Source organism: Callospermophilus lateralis, chromosome 7 (genome assembly GCF_048772815.1).
Source record: "Callospermophilus lateralis isolate mCalLat2 chromosome 7, mCalLat2.hap1, whole genome shotgun sequence".
NCBI classification, from domain to species: domain Eukaryota; kingdom Metazoa; phylum Chordata; class Mammalia; order Rodentia; family Sciuridae; genus Callospermophilus; species Callospermophilus lateralis.
Window position 1 is genome coordinate 121,281,893 of NC_135311.1, and position 20,547 is coordinate 121,302,439.

At 46.4% G+C, this 20,547-nt stretch overlaps 1 protein-coding gene across 2 annotated transcripts; it reads right to left on the reverse strand.

Annotated features, from left to right (window-relative positions):
* Nucleotides 1-1,205: 1,205 nt before the first annotated feature.
* On the reverse strand, nt 1,206-18,554 carry Txlna (taxilin alpha). 2 transcript variants are annotated; one of them, XM_076860844.1, is made up of 11 exons: nt 18,444-18,554; nt 17,690-17,869; nt 16,719-17,057; nt 14,797-14,888; nt 12,428-12,598; nt 8,827-9,021; nt 6,897-7,016; nt 6,588-6,662; nt 6,052-6,144; nt 5,496-5,591; nt 1,206-4,645 (listed from the first exon to the last, which is right to left on the reverse strand). In XM_076860844.1, exons 2-11 carry the CDS (start codon nt 17,853-17,855, stop codon nt 4,319-4,321), a joined length of 1,674 nt encoding a protein of 557 aa, XP_076716959.1. In that variant the 5' UTR covers nt 17,856-17,869; nt 18,444-18,554; the 3' UTR covers nt 1,206-4,318. The 2 variants fall into 2 exon arrangements, with proteins under 2 accessions (XP_076716959.1, XP_076716958.1); XM_076860843.1 differs by having other exon boundaries at nt 17,690-18,085.
* Between the last annotated feature and the right edge of the window lie 1,993 nt (nt 18,555-20,547).

The following is a 20,547-nucleotide window of genomic DNA, read 5'->3' on the forward strand; positions in this document are numbered from 1 at the left end:
TGAGGCCACCAGTAGGATGTCTCAAGCTTCATTCCCAGTGAATAAACAGGGGTTAAGAAATCAGCTGAATGAGCTGGGGCACGGTAGCATATGCCTATAATCTATAACTCAGGAAGCTGAGACAAAAGGACCAAAAGTCTGAGGCTAGCCTGGACAACTTAGACCCAGTCTGAAAATTTAAAAAAGAGCTGGGGGGCTGAGGATGTAGTGTTTGCCTAGCATGTGTGAGGCACTAGGTTTGATTCTCAGCACCACATATAAATAAACAAAATAAAGGTCTATCAACAACTTAAAAAAAAAAAAAAAAAAAAGGGCTGGGGACATAATTCAGTGGTAATGTGCCCCAGGGTTCAATCCCCAGTACAAGGAAAACAATAATGGAAAATATGGTCTTGTCGAGGAATGCTTAAAAATCAAAAAGGAATCTGGCGGGTTCTTTTACATCCTCTTGGGTAGGCCACTGCTAGGGATGCTGCCCTGCCTTTTGCTTCACTCATGGACCCTACAAATTACTGGGGACTAAACTCAGGGGTACTTTATCACTAAGCCTTTTTATTTTTTCGGGCTGAGTCTTGCTAAATTGCCTAGGCTGGCCTTGAATTTGCAATCCTTCTGCCTTAGCCTCTGGAATCATCGGGATTACAAGTATGTATGTGCTGGTTTCCACTTGAACATTCAGTGGTTCTTCCCTGCCCTTTAGATTTGACCTAAATTCCTTAGCCTGGTGCACAAGCTTAAGCCCCTAGCCTCATTTCCCTTACCCTCTAATAAAAGTTCACCTGGACTTCCAGGTTAATTGCCTAATTACTACCATCCCCAGACTTTTTTTTTTTTTTTTTTTTAAAGACGACTGGGTCTCACTAAGTTGCTGGGGCTGGTCTCAATTTGTGATCCTCCTGCCTCAGGTTCCCAAAGCTGCTGGGATTAACAGGTATGCACCAGTGTGCCTTGCTCAGGGACATTTTTTGAGTTAAAAAAAAAAAAAAAATCATCTCACATGCTAACTTTGCCAAGGGCAAAGGCAGCTTAAGTAAATGTCAGTGTCCCGAGAGTCTGTGGTGACTGCCAAAAGGCAGGAGGAAACACTGGAAGGTAAAGGATGCTAGGCAGAGCCATAGCCACTTTGCAGTAGATCCAGACATCAGTGATGATGGCAGGGACCAGATGTATCCAAAAACATCAAATGACCACAAGGCAAGAGAGGATTAAGTAAGGCAACAGACTCTTTATTTAATGTGGTTTAAAATACATCAATATCAAGTCCCTGGCTGTTGTGAATACCAAAAGCTGTCAGCACAACTTCAGACAAGTCTGGGTGGCCAGGATGGACCATAAGGAAAGCAGTTACAGGAACACAGGCAGCTCCCTCCCCAGGCAGAGTGAGAGGAGCGGGCAAATGCCTGGCTGTCCCAAGTGATCAACCCTGTGCTGTGCAAGGTGAGGGCTGGAGCAGCAGTTCAGCAGGCTTCAGCCTCCCCGCACAGGGCAGCTCCACTGGCCTCTCAGTCAGTCCTTGGAGGGCCAACATGGTAGGAATGGAGGAGGCTTAAATAACTGTCTTTACAGAAATAACATTCGTACACAAAGTGCCTGAGCTCAGCCCATGGTCCAAAAATCTCATGGAAAACAAACAACAAACAAAAAGTGCTGCTGACACCTCTCAAAATCTGGTGTGCATGAAGCTCTCAGCTGGACAAGGTCCTGAACATGAGTTACACATGTTCACACAGCCAACAGCTAGGCTCTAAGCCTCACCTACTGTGGTCCCCTGGAGGGAAAACTAACAATCTAAGAAACCAACACAGCTCTTGGTCCTAAAACTGAGGTTATGTGCATGGGACTCACCTGGGTGAGGAAGGCACTGGCCCTCACTCATGGACAGGCCACCTCCCCCACATCTGGCCCAGACTCCTGGCCAGTTAGAGTGGCACCCAGGCTGACTTTGGAAAGCAGAGTGAGCAGAGCAGCTGTAGTGATTGGTAAGATTTGGTCAATGGGAGAGGAAGAAAAAGAAATCCCCATCTACAGATTGATCTGGGTGCCTAGAAATGTATGGAGCTGAGAGCCAAGGTTCCACCTGGTCCTGATCTGGAGGAGTCCAGCCGGGGCCACCTACACACTGTAGCCTCCCATCCCATCACACTGGGATCCAACAGACCTAATCCCCCATGGGCTTTAAGAGGTAGCTGAAGTGAGGCAGGCAATTATGTAGGCCATTGTAGGCCTTTCCACTTTCTCCAAGGGGGAAGGCAGCTCTGACTCCTCTTGGCACCTCTGTAATCTAGCACACCCTCTGTGGAGTTGGCATTTCTACACCTCAGCCTGGCACAGGGGCCGGGGAAAGGAGGCCTTATTGGGGCCAGCAGAGGCATGGAACACACCAAACACAGGGACTTCAAAGAAGGGAAGGAAAAGACCTTGGGAAAACACTTCTCCACAGGAGAGCAGATCTCAGCCAAGGATGGCAAAGATTTACTTACATTGTTGGTGGGGCATCTTGAGTGAATTAAGAATATACTATGGGTTAGCAGAACACACTGTGAAGTGGATCAGTGATACCCAAGGGAAAGAGGGGTGGGATTCATTTGCCATCTCTTAAGTCTCAACATGATTCAGGACTATATAACACTCTTCATGAACCTATTTATCTGGGGGAATTTAAGTTAAGGGCTAGGGGCAGATGAAGGGACCTGTGGAATAATAAACTAGTTCAAAGAAGTATATCAAGAAGCAAAACCCTACCCATCCTATCTTAGTCTGAGGCTCTTAGCTCACTAGAGACCCAGCAGAGCCCTGCTTCCAAGACTCATTCTGTTGCCCCAAGAAACTGCTCTATACAAAGAGTGGCAAATACCCTGGCAGGTGTACAACAAGAACTTTCATCATACAAACTTGCTACACAGTACTATATACTGGGTAGTGGTGGTAAACACCCATCTCCAGCCATTTTGTGGATTTCCAGGGCTCAGTTGAATCTCATTCTTTACCTATCAGACAACAACTGGGGGCTCCCACACAGAAGAGGTGGAATCCCAAGGACCCATTTCTTGGGCAAGGAGGTGTCGGGGAAACCTCAAGGATTGCACAGTTGGGGTGCCAGGAGAGCAGAAACAGACCCGTAAAGCCAAGAGGGCAGCTGGCCCTTCGGCCCAGCTGCTGCTGCATGGAGACAGTGGTGGTAGGAACCAGTGGTAGCCTCCCAAGATTGAAACCCATAGGCAAGCTTGTGGCAAAGCCATAAGAAGCTCTTTCATTTCTCTTAAATAATTTGATCTTACCAAACAGGAAACCTCAGCACCAACATGGCAAGGGAGCCAGGTGGGATGGTGAAGGGTGGGATAATGGACGCCAGGCACCCAGTACCACTGCTACAGCACCCTCCCTCTTCCTTCCTCAGAAGATCCTCAGTATGAAGTATCAACATGCAAAACAAAAAACCTTCAGAAAGAATCCTTTGGGTGATCTCTTGTCAATCATCTGTGCAGGCTAGAGAGGCACCTGTGAATGATAAGGCTACTGAGAAGCAACATTGGCCTGGTCCTGGCACTATCAGAGGGCAGGGGAAGCAGTGCCCAAGGGGCTCCCAAACAGTACATCATCCCACAGAGGAACATTCTCCAGGTGCCTCGTCCTAGGCAGGAAAGCAGCTCAACCACCAACTCCAAGTGCCCTGCCAAGACTCTTGAGCATGGGCACCATTCCCAGGCTACAAAAAGCAATGGAGCCTCCAGGGGAGCTAGGAGAACCCAAGCCGCCCAAGCCTTGATCACAAAGAATGCAGACTGGCCTGGGTGTTATCACCTGTCATGAGCTCTGAAGGGCTGGGAGGGGTATGAGCCTCAAATTAGGCAGGGAAACACTCATGTCACTTGTCTTGCCAGCTTACTGTGATGGCAGCTACAGATGACACTGCCTCTATGAGATTCACTAGCTCACAATGAACCTGGCAGGTGTACAACAAGAACTTTCATCATACAAACTTGCTACACAGTACTATGTACTGGGTAGTGGCGGTAAACACCTGTCTGCAGCCATTTTGTGGATTTCCAGGGCTCTGGAAAGCCACTGACTTCATCCGTACACCCCACCCTCAATGCAAGCCCAATGTATACTTACAGACATAAATGCATGAGGTCTTGCACATATGTCATATATATGTAAAACTGACCCACAAAATCCAAAATTGCCAAGTATCAGATGCCAGCCAGGTCAGAACACCCTGGCCTCAGCACTGGGCTGCTTAGCATGGGAGCCTTGTATGGACCAGGACTGGCTGAGCTGTTGCTCCCTTCCCAGCACACCCCAAGCACCAGGCTCTCTAGGCGGTGGCAGAGGTGGGCTCCTGGGGCCCTGTATGGACTGATCCTTCTGTGGATGGTGTTCCTGAGCAGCCAGGAACTTCTGTGGCCCTTGGGGAGTTGGGTGCTTGAACCCCAGGCCCCTCGCCAACCTGCTCTTTGGAGACAGGGGCTGCCTCTGGCCTCCGCTCAGGGCCACTGTCAGTGAGGAGGCCCTGGCCACCAGCACTCAGGTCCTGTACCCTTTTGTTCAGGTCATTGCGCTCTGTCTGCAGTGCCCGGCATAGCTTCTCAAGCCGCTGGATTTTCACCTGCAGGCCCTCCAGCTCTTTGTCCCGAAGTGTTTTCTATGGAGAGAAATGGGTTCTTCAGTACCAACCAGCAATCTCCCACCTCACTACCACTTAGTTGGAAACATTCAGCAAGGCTGGGAGCAGCCCAGTCAAAAGCTGGCCCCTTACATAAACAGCCCTGGTTATGCTATGGCTTGGCTATCACCTGGGGGTAGTATGGTACAGAGAAGGGGCATGGCTTTGTTAGACAATGTATTCCTCCAGTTTCTACCAGATGACCTTGGGAAAACTCTTATTTTTTGAGCTTATCTCATCTGTAAACAGGACTCTTAACACCAACCTTAGGTCTCAAGAGAGGGTTCAGTGAACTGGCATATCTAAAACATTCAGCTAGGGTTGGCGCTGTGGCTCAGCAGTAGAGCACTCGCCAAGCGCATGTGAGGCCCTGGGTTCAATCCTCAGCACCACATAAAAATAAATTAATAAAATAGAGGTATTGTGTCCGACTAAAACTAAAAAATAAATATTAAGAAAAAAAGTAAAAAAACATTCAGCAAGTCTGGTCTACAGTAAGTGTTTCATCAGAGTTAGCTCCTTTCTTTAATACCATAAGCCACAAAGTAAAATTATCTGAGCTACTCAGTATGCAAACCACATGAATCACTGACACCCCTAATTTTTCTGCTTCTTCAACCTATTTTTCTACTTGCTCCCTGGGGTTCAACTGCAGACTTACCATGGGGCTCACCACCTCCCTTTGGGAATAGGAATACTGCCTTTGAACTTGGAGAGACATACACAGGAATCCAGTTCCACTTCACACTAGCAGTCACCGACTGGCAGAACATAAAAGAGCCTAATACACTGCATCCCCTGCCCCGAGCTCCAGTCACCCTCTACCTACCTCCTCAGCCATCTCAAGCAGGGCCTTGTTGCTACTCTCCCATCGGGACCGGTACATGGTAGTTTCTTTCTCCAGTTTCTTGATCTTCTTAGTCATCTAAGTTACATGATAGATGGAAATAGTCAGAGCTGGGCTATCTATGAATCTGTCTCCCAAAGTGGGGAAAGATCATCACATCTGTGCCACCTCGCAGTTAGGAAGTCTCAAGTTAAATGTCTACTGCTGGGGGTATATTCAGCGGTAGAATGCATGCTTAACACATACAAGGCCCAGGATAAAAAGGTCCATTATCAGGGCTGGTGATCAGCAGTAGAGAGCTTGCCTATTACATTCAAGCCTTGGGTTCCATCCTCACCATCCCCAGGACAACACACAGATACACACATATAAGGTCAGAGTACCCCTCCTCCAGGGTGAAAAGGCTGTGGTAGCTCCCTACAGATATCAATCACAGTAACTATGAACAGCTTCCCAGGAGGCCCCATGGAGTGGGGGCTTTCTGACGGCAGATTCCATGTTCAATTCAGCAGCCACACCTGGTCTAGACTATCATTACCTTTTCCATTTCCTGTTTGAACGTGGTGAATACCTCACTGCTTTTGGAAAGTGTGTTCTGGAACTCCTCAAACTTCTCTGTGTACAGGGCAAGCTGATGAGAAAGAAACCCACATGTAAGACTGGGCTTCTCTGGAAGGTACCTCTGGTCAATATATTCAGACCTCTCTGGCCCTTTGACCCAATAACTGCATTCAGATATCATTTTCCAGTAAAACAAATAAACAAACATGTATTTGGAAGGATAAATCCAAAATGCTAAATTTGGAAACTAAGATTTGGAGTGATTTCAAAATATCAAGATTCCCCCACTTTTGACAAACTTCTGTCCCCATCTCCTCAAAAGCAACACAACTTTCAAGCTAGGAATGAAGTCCTCCGAGTTCATTTAGCTACCTGGTCACCAACACAGAGGTGCAATCAAGAACAAAGGTTCAGTCAAGGTCACATAGCAATCTAGGCAGAGCTACTTCTGGAATGAAGGTCCCATTTCACTACCCCCAGGATGGGGCCCAGGGTCAGGTTCCACTATCTTACCTGCTGTTTCAGGTGGGTCTCCTGCTGCTTCATCAGCTCACACATCCTCTGGGATTCCACTGCCTCTTTCAGGAGCTATTTCCAAGACAGAATCCCAGACATTGTCAGAAACTCCAGGGCTGTTTGGCCTTCTTTTCTACAAGCACTGACCTCACTGAGGCTACCTGCTCTTGGATTGTTGTATGGGCAACTGACTGGACTAGCAGGCAACAACTTGCCATCAATACAAAGTTGATTCCAAGCTGCACCAGAACCTATCCCACCACCTTATACCCTCCCCCCACCCCAGTCCTGGGACCTGAGCCTCACAAAATCCTTCTCCCGCTGGTGCCGCTCCTCTGCCTCCTTCAGCATCTCCTGAGCCTGCTGGAGCTTGGCATCCACCAGCTGCTGCTGCAGGTCCTTGTGTTTGAAGACTTTGTCAATATGCTGCAGGTAAGATGGTGAGAGGGTTCTGCACGTTAGGAGCTCCCTTTCTCAAGGAGGCCCCATCCATAGACCAGGCATACTGCCTAACCTCCATCATGATCCTACACACTGGACTTCAACAACATGTACAAGATGTGGGCCCCATGTACCAAGATTATGGTCAACATCCCAACTTCACCTGGTTTCTCTTCCACTGAGATTGACTAGGGCGAGCTTAGGGGTTAATGACTGGAATTAATTCCAGGAAGCCAAGCAATTAATACAATCAAACCTCTGGCTCCAAGACTGACCACCTCATGGAGCCAGCAGTCTTCACGTTTGCAGTCCCTGACTCCCTTGTAAGTGGGAAGAAAGGGCAAAGTAGCACTTCTACGAGCAGTCTAGCTCATTTGGCAGAGAACTGCCATTTCTATAGACAAAGACTAGACCATGCATCTCAAGGAATGGCTGTCTTAACTGTTGGAGGAGCTCTGGGGACCTCAGTTCAGAGAAGGATGGACAAGGTGATACACTCACAGGTTACTTTGAAGGTAAAATCCCCTGGACTTACTGAAAAAAGGGATGTAGGGAATCTATTTTTCAGATGGAGAAGGGAAGGTATCTTGAGGACAGGTCCAGTATGGGAAAGGATGAGTTCCAGTCACATGTGATCTAAAATTCAGAGGCTCAGAAGGAGCAGGTGGGAATACTCGAACCTAGGGAGGGCAGTGAGAAGCTGCAGGGCCTGATTGACCTGCATCTCCTCCTCCATAGGCAACATTAAGTCCTTCAGCCTTGGGGGAAGGAAAGAGAGAGGATCCTCAGATTCTCAGGAGGTGATACTTCACTCTAGTGGCCCAGAAAGACTTCATGTCTCTCGGAGCTCAGGGCCCAAACCAGACTAACTCCCCTCAAACTACAAGCAGCCTTTCCCCCAAGGAACAAAGAATTAAGGGGTGGGTCAAGGATTCCCCTCTAGGTCCTGTACAACACAATCACAATACCGACAAGCAATCCCAAGAGAGCAGGTCCTGCCCATATCCCCCTAGGCACCTAGTTCAGAGAAGATCCCCAGCCAGGCCTGTAAGGTAGCTGCACATTTCCCTTCTCATGACCAGAAAACACATGACTGGCAAAAGGGACTGAATGTTTCAAGTGCCTGCTACAGCAGCCAATGTTAGTCAAGGTAGGGACACCCTGACCTTCCAAGTGGCAGGGGCAGCCAAGCAGCACGCAAATCAGTGGATATATTCCCTGGATTCCATATCTATTACAGGTCCAGCACTTCCCCTGGAATTCCAAATTCCAAAAAGCCTAAAAAAAATTGGGGATGTAGCTCAGGTGTAGAGCTCTTACCTAGCATGTGGGATCCATGGGTTCAATCTCCACTAACACAAAAAATAAAAATGAAATAAGAAAAAGTTCTGAAAACTGAAATACCAAAATCTGCCAGTCAAACTTCAAATGTACCACTATAAACCTATTTATAATCTAGGGAAGTATCTAGAAGTTTCAGTGCTAAAGTGTCTGATTTGGAGGTGCTGCCCCAAGCTTTGCTGGAGGTATACCACACACCTCCATTTTAAAATGTGGATAGTTTTAACTCAAACAGATACGTGGCCTTGTTCTTTAAAACAGGAACTGTAAACTGTGTGGTTGTAGGCTGGTCTCTTCTCCAACCTAAGTTTATCATCTATGAGGAATAACATTCTTCTTTTCAAGGAAGGAGGAAGAATGGAATGAAGACTGAAGTGTGTTGCTTTAGTACCCAGCACAAACACCAAGAGCCTCACAATCTGATGGTCACCACTGCTATCCATGACAACCTCACCTCCTCTCGAAGTTCATACTGCTCAATTAGTTTTTTAAGCCTCTCAGCCAACTCCATATTCTCCTGGCGCAGTTTGGAGTTACGCTCGTTATGCTGTTCCATCTGCAGCTGAATGTCATTCAGTGTCACTTGGAAATGTGAGGTCACCTCCTTGCGCTTCTCCTCTTCCTCTCGGGCACGCTGCACACCTTCTTCCTGGGCAGAGAAGCCAGCCCAGCATCATCATCCACTGTTCCCTAGCCAGCACACAAGGCTCCCACAACTATCCCACAGGGATCTGTGCCAAGAGCCCTCTCTGCCACTAAGCCTGGAGCCAGGCTGCAGGATGTCATTCAATGATGTTTCCTAATGTACCCTCTGTAAATCAATTGATATCCAATGAAATTCCCTGAAAAACGCAGTTACATTTTGAAACAGCTTAGACCTCCTAAATTCTCCAGAGAAAGTATTTTAGATATTCTTTTTGTTGGCAGTACTGGGGATTGAAGCAGGTCTTCATGAAGGCTAGACAAAACCTCTACCACTGAGCTATATCCCCAGTACCCTCCAACTCTCTTAAATTTTTGAGATGGGATCTCACTAAGATTGAGTTGCTCAAAAAGGCCTTGAACCTGTGATACTCCTGCCTCAGCCTCCTAAGTAGATGAGATTATAGCTATGTGCTACTCCACCTGGCTCCAGATTAAGTATTCCTGTTTTAATGTGCTTTTGTCTTCCCTGAAACCCCAGAAAGCAAGTTGTTGAAAGTTAATAATACCCAGGGTAATAGAGTAGTATAAAATTAGACAATCAGAGATTGCTGGTTGGGATATACTGCTACCTCATTAGAAGGCAATCTAAACTGGGCAGTGGGGCATGCTTGTAATCCCAGTGGCCCAGGAGGCTGAGGCAGGAGGATTGCAACTTCAAAGCCAGCCTCAGCAATGGCAAGGCACTAAGCAACTCAGGGAGACCCTGTCTTTAAATAAAATACAAAATAGGACCAAGGATGCGGCTCAGTGGTCGAATGCCTGAGTTCAATCCCTGGTACCCTCCCTGCTCCCAAAAAAAGGCAATTGAGACAAATCTATTAAAATTTAAAATGTGCATAGTCTTTGACCCAGCCATTTCACTTATGCAATTTATCCTACAAATTCTACATAAATGGCTATGGATATATACAATAAGAATTTTCATTGTAGCTCTCTATGTAATCATGAAAAATTGGAAGCCAGATGTGATAGTGCATGCCTGTAATCCCTGTGGCTCAGGAGATTGAGGCAGGAGAATCGAAACGTCAAGGACAGCCTCAGCAACTCAGCCAGGCCCTAAGGAGCTTGGCAATACCCTGACTCTAAATAAAATACAAAACAAAAGGGCTGAGGATGTGGCTTGGTGGTTAAGGCCCCTGGGTTCAATCTCCAGTCAAAAAAAAAAAAAAAAAAAAAAACAAGTTGGAAACAACTCCAGCCTCAGCAACTTTATGATGCCCTAAGCAACTTAGTGAGACCCTGTCTCAAAAAAAAAAAAAAAAAGGAAAAAAACAAAACAGGGCTAGGGATGTGCCTTAGCAGTAAAGCACCCTTGGGTTCGATTCCCAGTACCAAAAGAAAAGCACACATATATCCATCCAAAAATGCTGTAAAAAAGAATGATAGTGCTGCATGAACCGAGAGGAAAAAATAAGACATTATATAAAGTGACAAAAAAAAGAACAGTATATGCTGGGAGCAGTGGTGCACATGCCTGTGATGCCAGCAGCTCAGGAAGCTGAGGCAGGAGGATCGCAAAGCCAGCCAGTTCAAAGCCAGCCTCAGCAAAAGTAATGTACTAAGCAACTCAGGGAGACCCTGTCTCTAAACAAAATACAAAATAGGGCTGGGGATGTACTTAATGGTAACATGCCCCTAAGTTTAATCCCCAGTACTAAAAAAAATAAAAATAAATTATAAATATATATATATATATATATATATATATATATATATATATATATATATATATATATAAAACAACCTGTATGTAAAACTTTACTTTTGTCACCTTTAATTAATTTATATTATTTTACTTTTTGCTGCAGTACTGGAGACCAAAGCCCGTGTACTCTACTATTGAACTACAATCTAAGCCCTTTTTATTTTTTTCTGAGACAAGGTCTTGCAAGTTGCACAGGCTGTCCTTAAACTTGTGATCCTCTTGCCTCGGGTTCTCGAGTAGCTGGAATAACAGGTGTGCAACACTGTAAATTTAGTGGCCCATGCCTATAATCCTGGCAACTCAGGAGGACGAAGCAGGAGGATTCTGAATTTAAGGAGGATTCTGAATTCTGAATTACACGAATTTAAGGCTAGCCTGAGCAACTTGGCAGGCTGACCCAAAATAAAATTCAATAAAGTGCTGGGACTATACTTTAGTGGCAGAGTGCTTACTTAACATGCTTAATTCTCTGGGGTCAATCCTAGAATGAACAAAGAAAAACAAGTTGCAAAACACTGTATATTCACATTCAAATTCTATAAGAAATATAAAAACTTGGGAGGATATATACACAAAACCTATTTTGCTGCTGGGTGTGATGCCACATGCCTATAATCCCAGCAGCTCAGGAGGTTGAGGCAGGAGGATCATTAGTTCAAAGCCAGCCTCAGCAATGGCAAGGTATTAAGCAACTCAGTGAGACCCTGTCTCTAAATAAAATATAAATTAGGGCTGGGGATGTGGCTCAGTGGTAGAGTGTCCCTGAGTTCAATTCCCAGTACAAAAACAACCAACCAACCCCCTATCTTGCTGACATGGTAGTTACAAGGCTTTAACCATACTGACCCCACCCACCCTAGGAGATGCCCAGGATCCAGGATCCTAATAATCTCTGAGATAAGCACTGGATATCTGCTTAGTAGTTGCTATAGTTTAGATTTTTGTCCCCTGTAAAGATTTATGTAGTAAAGGCTTGGTTCCCAGTGTGGCATTAGTAGAAAGAGATGGGGACCTAGCCAGATGCTGTGACATATGGCTATAATCCTAGCTACTCAAGGGGTTGAAGCAGGAGGATCCCAAATTTGAGGCCAGTGTGGGCAACTTAGTGAGACTCTCTCTCAAAATTAAAAAAATAAATAAATAAAATAAAAAGGGCTGGGGGTATAGCTCAGTGGCAGAGTGCTTGCCTAGCGCATGCTAGGCCCCGAGTTCCATTCCCAATTCTATCAAAAAAAAAAAAAAAAAAAAAAAAAAAAAAGTGGGGTCTACTGAAATATCTTTAGGTCATTGGAAGTATGTCCCAAAAGGGGTTGGTGGGACCAGTGGCCTCTTCCCAGCACTGAGGTGAGCAGTTTTGTTCTGCCCTGCCTTCCTCTCAGGCCCAAGTTGATTATCTCAGGTATTTGTTATAAAAAGGGAAAGGTGACTAACACAGGATGGGACTGCCATCTAATTGAGAAATACTAAGGCCACTGCATTTGGAGTTGTCTTAACCTTTACCTTATGCAAGACAAGTACATGTCAATGGTTGCAGTTCTCTTGAAGATGGGGCATTACTGGATGTGTCTGTATAATGTGAACCTACACTACTTTTTGAGGGGAAAGCCAATCAAAGCCCAGTGATCAGAGAGGCCCCTTGGCCTACCTTGAGGGAGCGATTGTGCCGCTGCAGTTCACGGCACAGACTCTCAAGCTTGCTGCGGGCCAGGACAGCCTTGCTATGCTCCCCGCGCAGGTGGTCCTTCTCTTGTACCAGTTGGCTCTGTTTCTTCTGTAGGAGCTTCATCTGCTTCTGTGAATTCCGATGTTCTTCCAGCTGGGGATAGGGAGGACACTGAACACCTGGGGCAGGGGGGCGGTGTCTCCTTATAGGGATTATTATGTAGCTCTAAGAACTCCTGAGCTGAGCACTGGCCTATCCCCAAACACCAGATGAAGCAGCTCAGGCCAGGAGAACTCTTATAGGCCCACAATGTTGGTGATTTACATGCTCCTCCTGTGAATTCCTCACATTAACTCAAGGGTCCATCTTAGGAATACAGGAATGCACACTCACTAGGACCAGTAAGGTCACACAACCAGCAGATCAGCTTCTATCCTAGCTCTGACTTTAGATACAGAATTCTCAAGATATGTCAGACCACTGCATGGCCCCAACTTGCTGGACACTCTCACACTATGATGAAATTACCTGCTACCCCACCTCAGACTCATTCACAGACCCTATTGCTGCCTCTAATTCCTCCCAGACTTCAGTTCTGGTTCACTCTTGTTCTCTACACAATTCCTATTCTCATTTTTGGTTATTTCAGTATCAACAGACAACTGTGATTCCTGGGCCTGACAGTCCTTAACTTCTTTCCCTGGCCAGATTATCCAAAATGGAGGTATTTTCTTCTTCTTTTTACTCTGTGACGCTGGGCATCATGTAGGCCAGGCCAAGTGCTCTACTACTGCACTACATACCCAGCCCAAGGTGATTTCCTTTATATCTTTATTTTAGTTATTAAAATAATCCCATTAGTCAAGTTATGATTGCCCCCATTTTCCAGAAAAATTTCTTCCAGAACAGAATAACCAGTTGCATGTGGATGGAGGGACTGGGGTTGTGGCTCAGTGGTAAGGCGCTCGCCTACCAAGTAGGAGACCCTGGGTTCAATTCTCAGCACCACTTAGAAATAAATAAATAAAATCAAGGTTAAAAAATTTTTCTTTAAAAGAAATGTGGATGGAATTAAAGAATTCTAAAATAGGTAAACAACAATAATAAAATAAAATAAAATAAACAGGTAATGACCATAAACAGATGAACCTACTAATTCAAATTCTGATGAGAAACCTGTCCAGAGGGATTTGGCTGACCCCCTTGAATATAGTCAACACTTTCAACACCAAAAGAGGGAAGACCACACTTGGTATTTCTTGTGATGCTACAAGAAACAGAGTATACTACCTAAGAATAATTATTTTTGCAAATGTTGAACCTCAATTGAATCAAATTTTTAGAACTAACTTCCATTTTACTTAGTGGAACTACGAAGATAAAGGGACAAGTTAAATGCTACTACAAAGACAATAAAGGTAGAAATAATGCCTCATACAGGACAATTAAACTGGTTCTGCAATACATTGATTTCATAAAGAAAAAAAACAAGAGGCAGTAAGATGAAAAACTGCTCTGGAGGAAAAAGGGAAATAAATAACAAATGACTAGCATTAATTTTGTTAATGTGATAATGGCCCTGTGCATCTCCTTATTTTAGGAACATGTATCCAAAAGCACTCTATGGAAAGATCATATAGAATTTGACAAACTAGGAGCTAGGTAGGGCTCTACCACCTGGAAATTGCTCTTTCAGAAATTTCTTTTAAGCCAGGCATGGTGGTGCATGCCTATAATCCCAGCAGCTTGGGAAGCTGAGGCAGGAGGATCTCAAGTTCAAAGGCCAGTCTCAGCAACTTAGCAACTCAGCCAGACCCTGTCTCTAAATAAAATATAAAAAAGGGGCAGGGGATGTGGCTCAGTGGTTAAGCACCCTGGGTTCAATCCTTAATAATCCCCCGCCCCCAAAAAAATTTCTTTCAAGAAATGCAAAGTTTTGCCAGGCATGGTGGTACACTCCTGTAATCCCAGTGGCTCAGGAGGCTGAGGCAGGAGCATTAGGAGTTCAAAGCCAGCCTCAGCAAAAGTGAGGTGCTAAGCAATTCAATGAGAACCTGCCTCTAAATAAAATACAGTAAGGCTGGGGTTGGCTCAGTGGTTGAGTGCCCTCGAGTTCAATTTTTTTTTTTTTTTTTTTTTTGAGTTCAATTCTTAGTACAATGTGAAGTTTTACCTCATTGTTAGCACTAAAGTGGGAGGATGGGAATTGACTCCCATTTAACAGATGAGGGAAAGGTTCAGAGAAAGGTTCAACAGGAATTAAGCTAGTCACTTGCTCCACATAGCCCTATGCCAGGTGGTCTGATGACTTTACAAAGGCAGGGGGATGACAGTGGAAGGGGCAAACTGACCAGTTCAGCATACTTCTTGCACAGTGCTGCCAGCTTCTCCTCTGGGGTGCTTAGTGTGTTCAGTGTCTGCATCAGCAATGTGATCTCCTTCCCTATAAAGCAAAAGGAGCAAAGGTAGATACCCCCTTCTAGGGCTCACCTCCCCTCACCCACTCTCAGGCTCACACTTATGAGCACTGAGGTAACCCTCCCCTATCACACTTTCTGTTTTGCCTGTTGAACTGGCCACATTCCCTACTAGACTAGGTGCTTCAACAAGGTTGGAACCAGCTGAATCCTGCACATCATTGCAGCACCAGTAGTGTCCATAGTGCCACCACAAAGCATGTGTTCATTAATGAATCCTTATTAAATAAAGGACTGAATTTTTGTGGAATCTCTTTGGTTGAGTAACACTAGTAGGAGGAAAAAACTGCCTTCTCTACCAAATGACAAAAGGTGACCTAATGCTACTGTTTCAATGCAAGGAAGGCCTGACAGAGGTAGGAATAAGAGTCCTGGCCTCCTTGAGAAATTAACTCTTGCCAACAAATGTAGCCAAATGACGAATTTTAAAATGAACATCCTTTCCATATATGTGGTCCTAAGTGTTTTTTTTTTTTTTTTTTTTGTAAGAAAAAAAAGTTAGGGGAATAGGGACTAGGACAGGGACCTAACCTAGATTCTTAAACACATACACACAGCTGTTGAACTGTCACTGCTTTTTCCTTACTGTCTTGTGCCTGAATAAGGGAGCCTTCCATCTGCCTCCCCTGAAGGCCTTCTCTGTACACAGCACAGACCAGGCTCCTGAAGTGTTAACCCTAGAAGGCCTGAAGAAATCATCATGAAAACTGCTAACCAGTGACAGAGGTCCAATTCAACCCACAGATGGGTTTTATTTGGTTTCTACTACTTTAGTTGCCTTTTGTTAAGCTATTCAGTTGAGTGCATGCAACTGTGGCTGAATCAGGTTGAATTAGGCCCACTCTTGGTCCTCATAAGGCCTCCTGTCTAATTTGGCTTATCCAGACAACTGGGTTTTGGTTTTCAACCCTTGTTTAGTCCAATTCTCTTAATGTAGACATGGATATTAAAATCCAAAGAGGGGCTGGGGATGTGGCTCAAGCGGTAGCATGCTCGCCTGGCATGCGAGCGGCCTGGGTTCGATCCTCAGCACCACATACAAACAAAGATGTTATGTCTGCCAAGAACTAAAAAATAAATATTAAAATTCTATCTCTCTCTCTCTCTCCCCCACTTTAAAAAAAAAAAAAAATCCAAAGAGATAAAGGACATTCCCAAGGTCACATAGCAGATTAGAAATGGTGCTCAAGAGTCTATCTGGGACCGGGTGTGGTGGCGCACGCCCATGATCCCAGTGGCTCAGGAGGCTGAGGCAAGAGGATCTCGAGTTCCAAGTGAGGCACTAAGCATTTTAGTCAGACCCTGTCTCTAAATAAAATAGAAAATAAGGCTGGGGATGTTGCTCAGTGGTTGAGTGCCCTTTAGTCCAATCCCCAGTTCCATCCCCTTCCCCCTCAAAAAAGTCTATCAAAGGCTCCTGCTCGGGCTGGGGATTTGGCTCAACCAGTAGCGCGCTCGCCTGGCATGCGAGCGGCCCGGGTTCGATCCTCAGCACCACATACAAACAAAGATGTTATGTCCACCGAAAACTAAGAAAAAAAAAAAAAAAAAAAAAAGGCTCCTGCTCTTCATTTTCTCAGCAAGAGAACCAGATGGATTTCAGACCCACTTGCTCCCAAGACCAGGAGGCTTTGAATAGAGAATATCCAGCATCCCCTGCCTTGATTAAACTATGGAAACCAGCTGCTCTGAGAAGTAAACTTTCCTCTGAATTCTAGCAGGGCAGGCTAGTACATGGAATGTCAGAACCAAACTCCCTCCCCTCACTAGCATTCCAAAAAGCTGCCCTTTCTCACCCAGACCCTTGGCTTTCTTCTTCTCCTGTGGCCTTCGGTGGTCCCGGTCTCCAACCTCATCATTTGTACGGATTTCTTCTGTGCATGGCTCTCCCTTGGAAGTTTCCTTCTCGCCATTGACTACAGGGGTTCCTGGCTCAGGCTCCCCATTCCTTGCTGCATATGTCCGGGACTTCTCTGCATCTTCAGGTTCAGCTGGCTCACCCTGTGCTCCATCCTCCCCTGGGCCCCCCTGATTGTTGTCCACACAGTATGTACTCAAAATATCCTCCAACTGGCGGCTCAACTCCTCTGAGACATCACGGAGGGCCCCAGACTGAACTGCTTTGGCTTGAGCCCCTTCAGCAAGAAAAAACAAGAGGTAGAGTGAGAAGTAAGATGGTTACGCTATGGGTTGGCATTATTTTCAGACCCAAACTCACTAGTTTGGATTAAATGTTGTCCAACTTCTTTAAACCTCAGTTTATTAGCTTACAAAATGATTTACCTATTTCTTACTACCACCCAAATATGTTATGTGCACAGGAGAAAACAAACATTAAGTATCCAGCACGTAGGGCAGGGCTGGCATAGAGCAGGAGCTTAACTTCTAATCCATCTCCTTCCCTTCAAAAGCTAGGTCTTGCTATTCAAATAATTCTAGAAATGCCTCCAATATGAAGGACAACTACCCACTGGTGACTGAGGTATATCTAGTGGGGACACTGCTTTGCTGACGGGTGTCTCATTTGGACGCCACCTGATTAAATCCTGCCAGAGCCTGCTCCCAAGAGTTCTGTTCCAGGTCTTAAGAGGGGAGGCTCTACCATGTCCCCAGGAAACGTGGGGCTCGCACAGAAGGGGCACTATCTCCTCCCACTCTGTTTTTCCTCCTTCCTGGGTAAATGGTGGCCTCAACCTCTAACTCCAGGAGCAAGGCTGGTACCATAAACCCCTCCCCCCGCCCACGGAAAAGCAGAGCTGGCACACACCCTCCGTCTTCCCAGGCGCCTGGCCGGTGGAACCTTCAGCTTCTGTCGCAGGTGCTGACTGGCTGGGCCGCCCCTGGGGTCCCTCTGCTCCTGTTTCCGGTTGCCCGGGGCTGCTTTTTGGGTTGGACTGTTTGGCAGTCCCATTCTTTTTGTCTTGGTTCTTCATTGTGATTTGTAATGCTAGGTTAGAGGCAGATCCTTTAGAAACACACACACTTGCTATTTTCCAGACTTCCAAATTCTTCGCAGCCTGGACCAGAAATTCCAATACCAGGCGCACAAAGCTTCTTCCAACAAACAACCTGGCCGAACTTCGCCAGAGGGCGTCAATGGTACTCGGTTTCTGGCCAGTCAGGGGGCCCTAGCGGGCCCTGGCAGGCTGTCGGGGCGCTGCTCCTGAAGGGGGTGAGGAAAGAGGCCTCTTTTCTCCCAGAGCCACTTCCCGGCACGAACACGGCCCCCTCACCGCAAGCCGAGCGCGGGATTGGCTCCCGGCCGCAGACTGACGTGGCGGGACGCTCGAGTCCCGACCCCTCCCCCGCCCCCCAGGCCCCACGTGGGCCTCGCGCGCGCGCGCGCGCGCAGCCACCCACGCCCCGCGCGCCCTTCAGCCGCGCCGAACGCCCGCGCATGCGCAAGACGACCGCCTCGCTACAGCCCACGCACGGAATTGACGCGATTCCCCCAGTAGCCGATGTGTCCGGGCCCACAGGCCCTCTGACACTCTCGTCCTACCGACCGCAGCTGTACTCACCTCACCGCCGACGTCGGACGGTGTTCCCCGCTCTGGCCTAGTACCGGAAACCCCGGGTAACCGCTGCCGGCAGGCTGCCTGCTCTTACTGCAGCCAATCAGCGGCTGGCGCTGGCGCGGAGCTTGCTGGGAAAGATGGATGAAGGCGGCCTTTGAGGCGGGAGCGTAGCGGAAGCAGGGGAGGGAAAGACTACCCGTCCCTCCATGCATCGGGGTTAGCCACAGCTCCCAAGATGCAATAGAAAGGGCTTATCGTCCTGGGAGGCAGAATACCTTGGAAGTCCGAAAGGCGCCATTCATTCTCCACGGGTGCCCACTCAGCCTCGTTTCTATCGCGCAGATACTGTGATTCGGCCCCCAAACACTTGCGCCTGCCTTTTGTTTTCTGCACGCCTCCATCAGCCTTTCTTCCGTGGCCACACACATCCTTGACTACCGAGGAAATCTGTGAGCTTGAGGGAGAGTTCCGCGCGGGGAATCAGATCTGCAGTCCAGGGTTAATCACTAGTTTGCTGTGGGCATTCTTTTTCTTTTCCTTACCCCACCGGAGGCTTTATAATAGCAGTTCTTTGGGCGCCGATAGTGTGCTTTCCCAGTATCTCAGCCTCCCATTTGGCTGGCATTACAGTGGCTGGAATCACAGGCATGCGACGCTGCACTTGGCTAAGATTCACCTTTACCAGTAGCTCCATCCCCAATTATTTGAGATAAATAATATTTGTCCTGTAATGTGGGGGTGGGGGACAGTAAGATAAAAGCTAGAAAACTTTTCCAAGGCCACATAAATATTGACTGGCCAAAGCAGGGACTCAAACCAGGAAGTCTGACACCCATCTTAGCTATTCGCTACCCTGCCTTTTACTCAGAGAATAAATAATCACCATGGCCGTCTTTCCCTAAAGTGAAGTTCAGGTAACTTGTAAAAGTACATTATTTTTTTCCTCTCTCCATCACCAGCTTGGCAGCCGATCAATTAGGAAGGGGTCCTTGCATGGGCATTTTGGCCTCAGGTAGATTCATGAGGCTTTTCTTTGGCTCACTCTACAAAGTTCAGGTTGCACATGAACTAACGCTGAAAAAGGCCAAACATTCTTTCCAAAGAAAGATCCATTCTTTATTCTCACTGTCTATAGATAACGTAATGAAGCCCCAAAATCTTACACCTGGAATTTGAACTTAAGTGCTGTTTGGTTTCTGTTTCCAGTCAGTTCTCTCCATCCCCTGTCGTTTTTGCTGCAACTTTCACTGTTTCCAACGTATTTCAGGTTTTTGCAGATGTTCTTCCAAAATGCCCTTGTGGAAAAAGAGAATCTTTATGAGGTCCAGCTCAAAGGTCATTTCAGAGCCTTCCCAGTGCTGTGTAATCTCTCCTAGCTCCCTAGCTCTGTATAGAGTTCTATTACAGCATCGGTAGTGGTGTTGAAATTACTGTTTACTTACAAGTCAGTGAACTTTTGCAAGAACTGTGGCTAAATGCTTTAGTCCCAGAGGTTCTCACCAGGCTGCGGGTAGAGTATGTTGTAAATTGTGCCAAATAGTCATTGTTTTAGGACCTTTTTAAAAACATATTTTTAATATGTTCTCATTAGTTATACTTGACAGTAGAATGCATTTTGACACATTGTACACAAATGGAGTACAGCTTCTCCTTCCTCTACCTGAATATGGTGCAGGGTCGTTTTAGGTCCAGTGTTCTATAGACTCTTCAAGTTTTTGGCAGCTCCAAGATGCTTTTTTTTTTTTTTTTTTTTCCCCTTTGTAAGGCAGGGGGCAGGTTGTCTCTCCCTATGTTGCCCAGGCTCACCTGGAACTTGAGATACTCCTCAGCCTCCCAATTGCCTGGCATTACAGTGGCTGGGATCACAGGCATGCAACGCTGCACCTGACTAAGATTTACTTTTACCAGGAGATGAGAAGCAACATGGTATGACAGTATAATGATGGAACCTAGGCTCAGAAAGATTTGGAATCCAGGTCTGTTAAAAACCAAGTCCCTGATTACTCCCAGAAAAACGTATGGGAAATCCCTCCCCATGGCAAGGCAATGCTGGGGATCAAACCCAGGGCCTTATGCATACTAGACACTCTACAAGTCTGGAAATGTC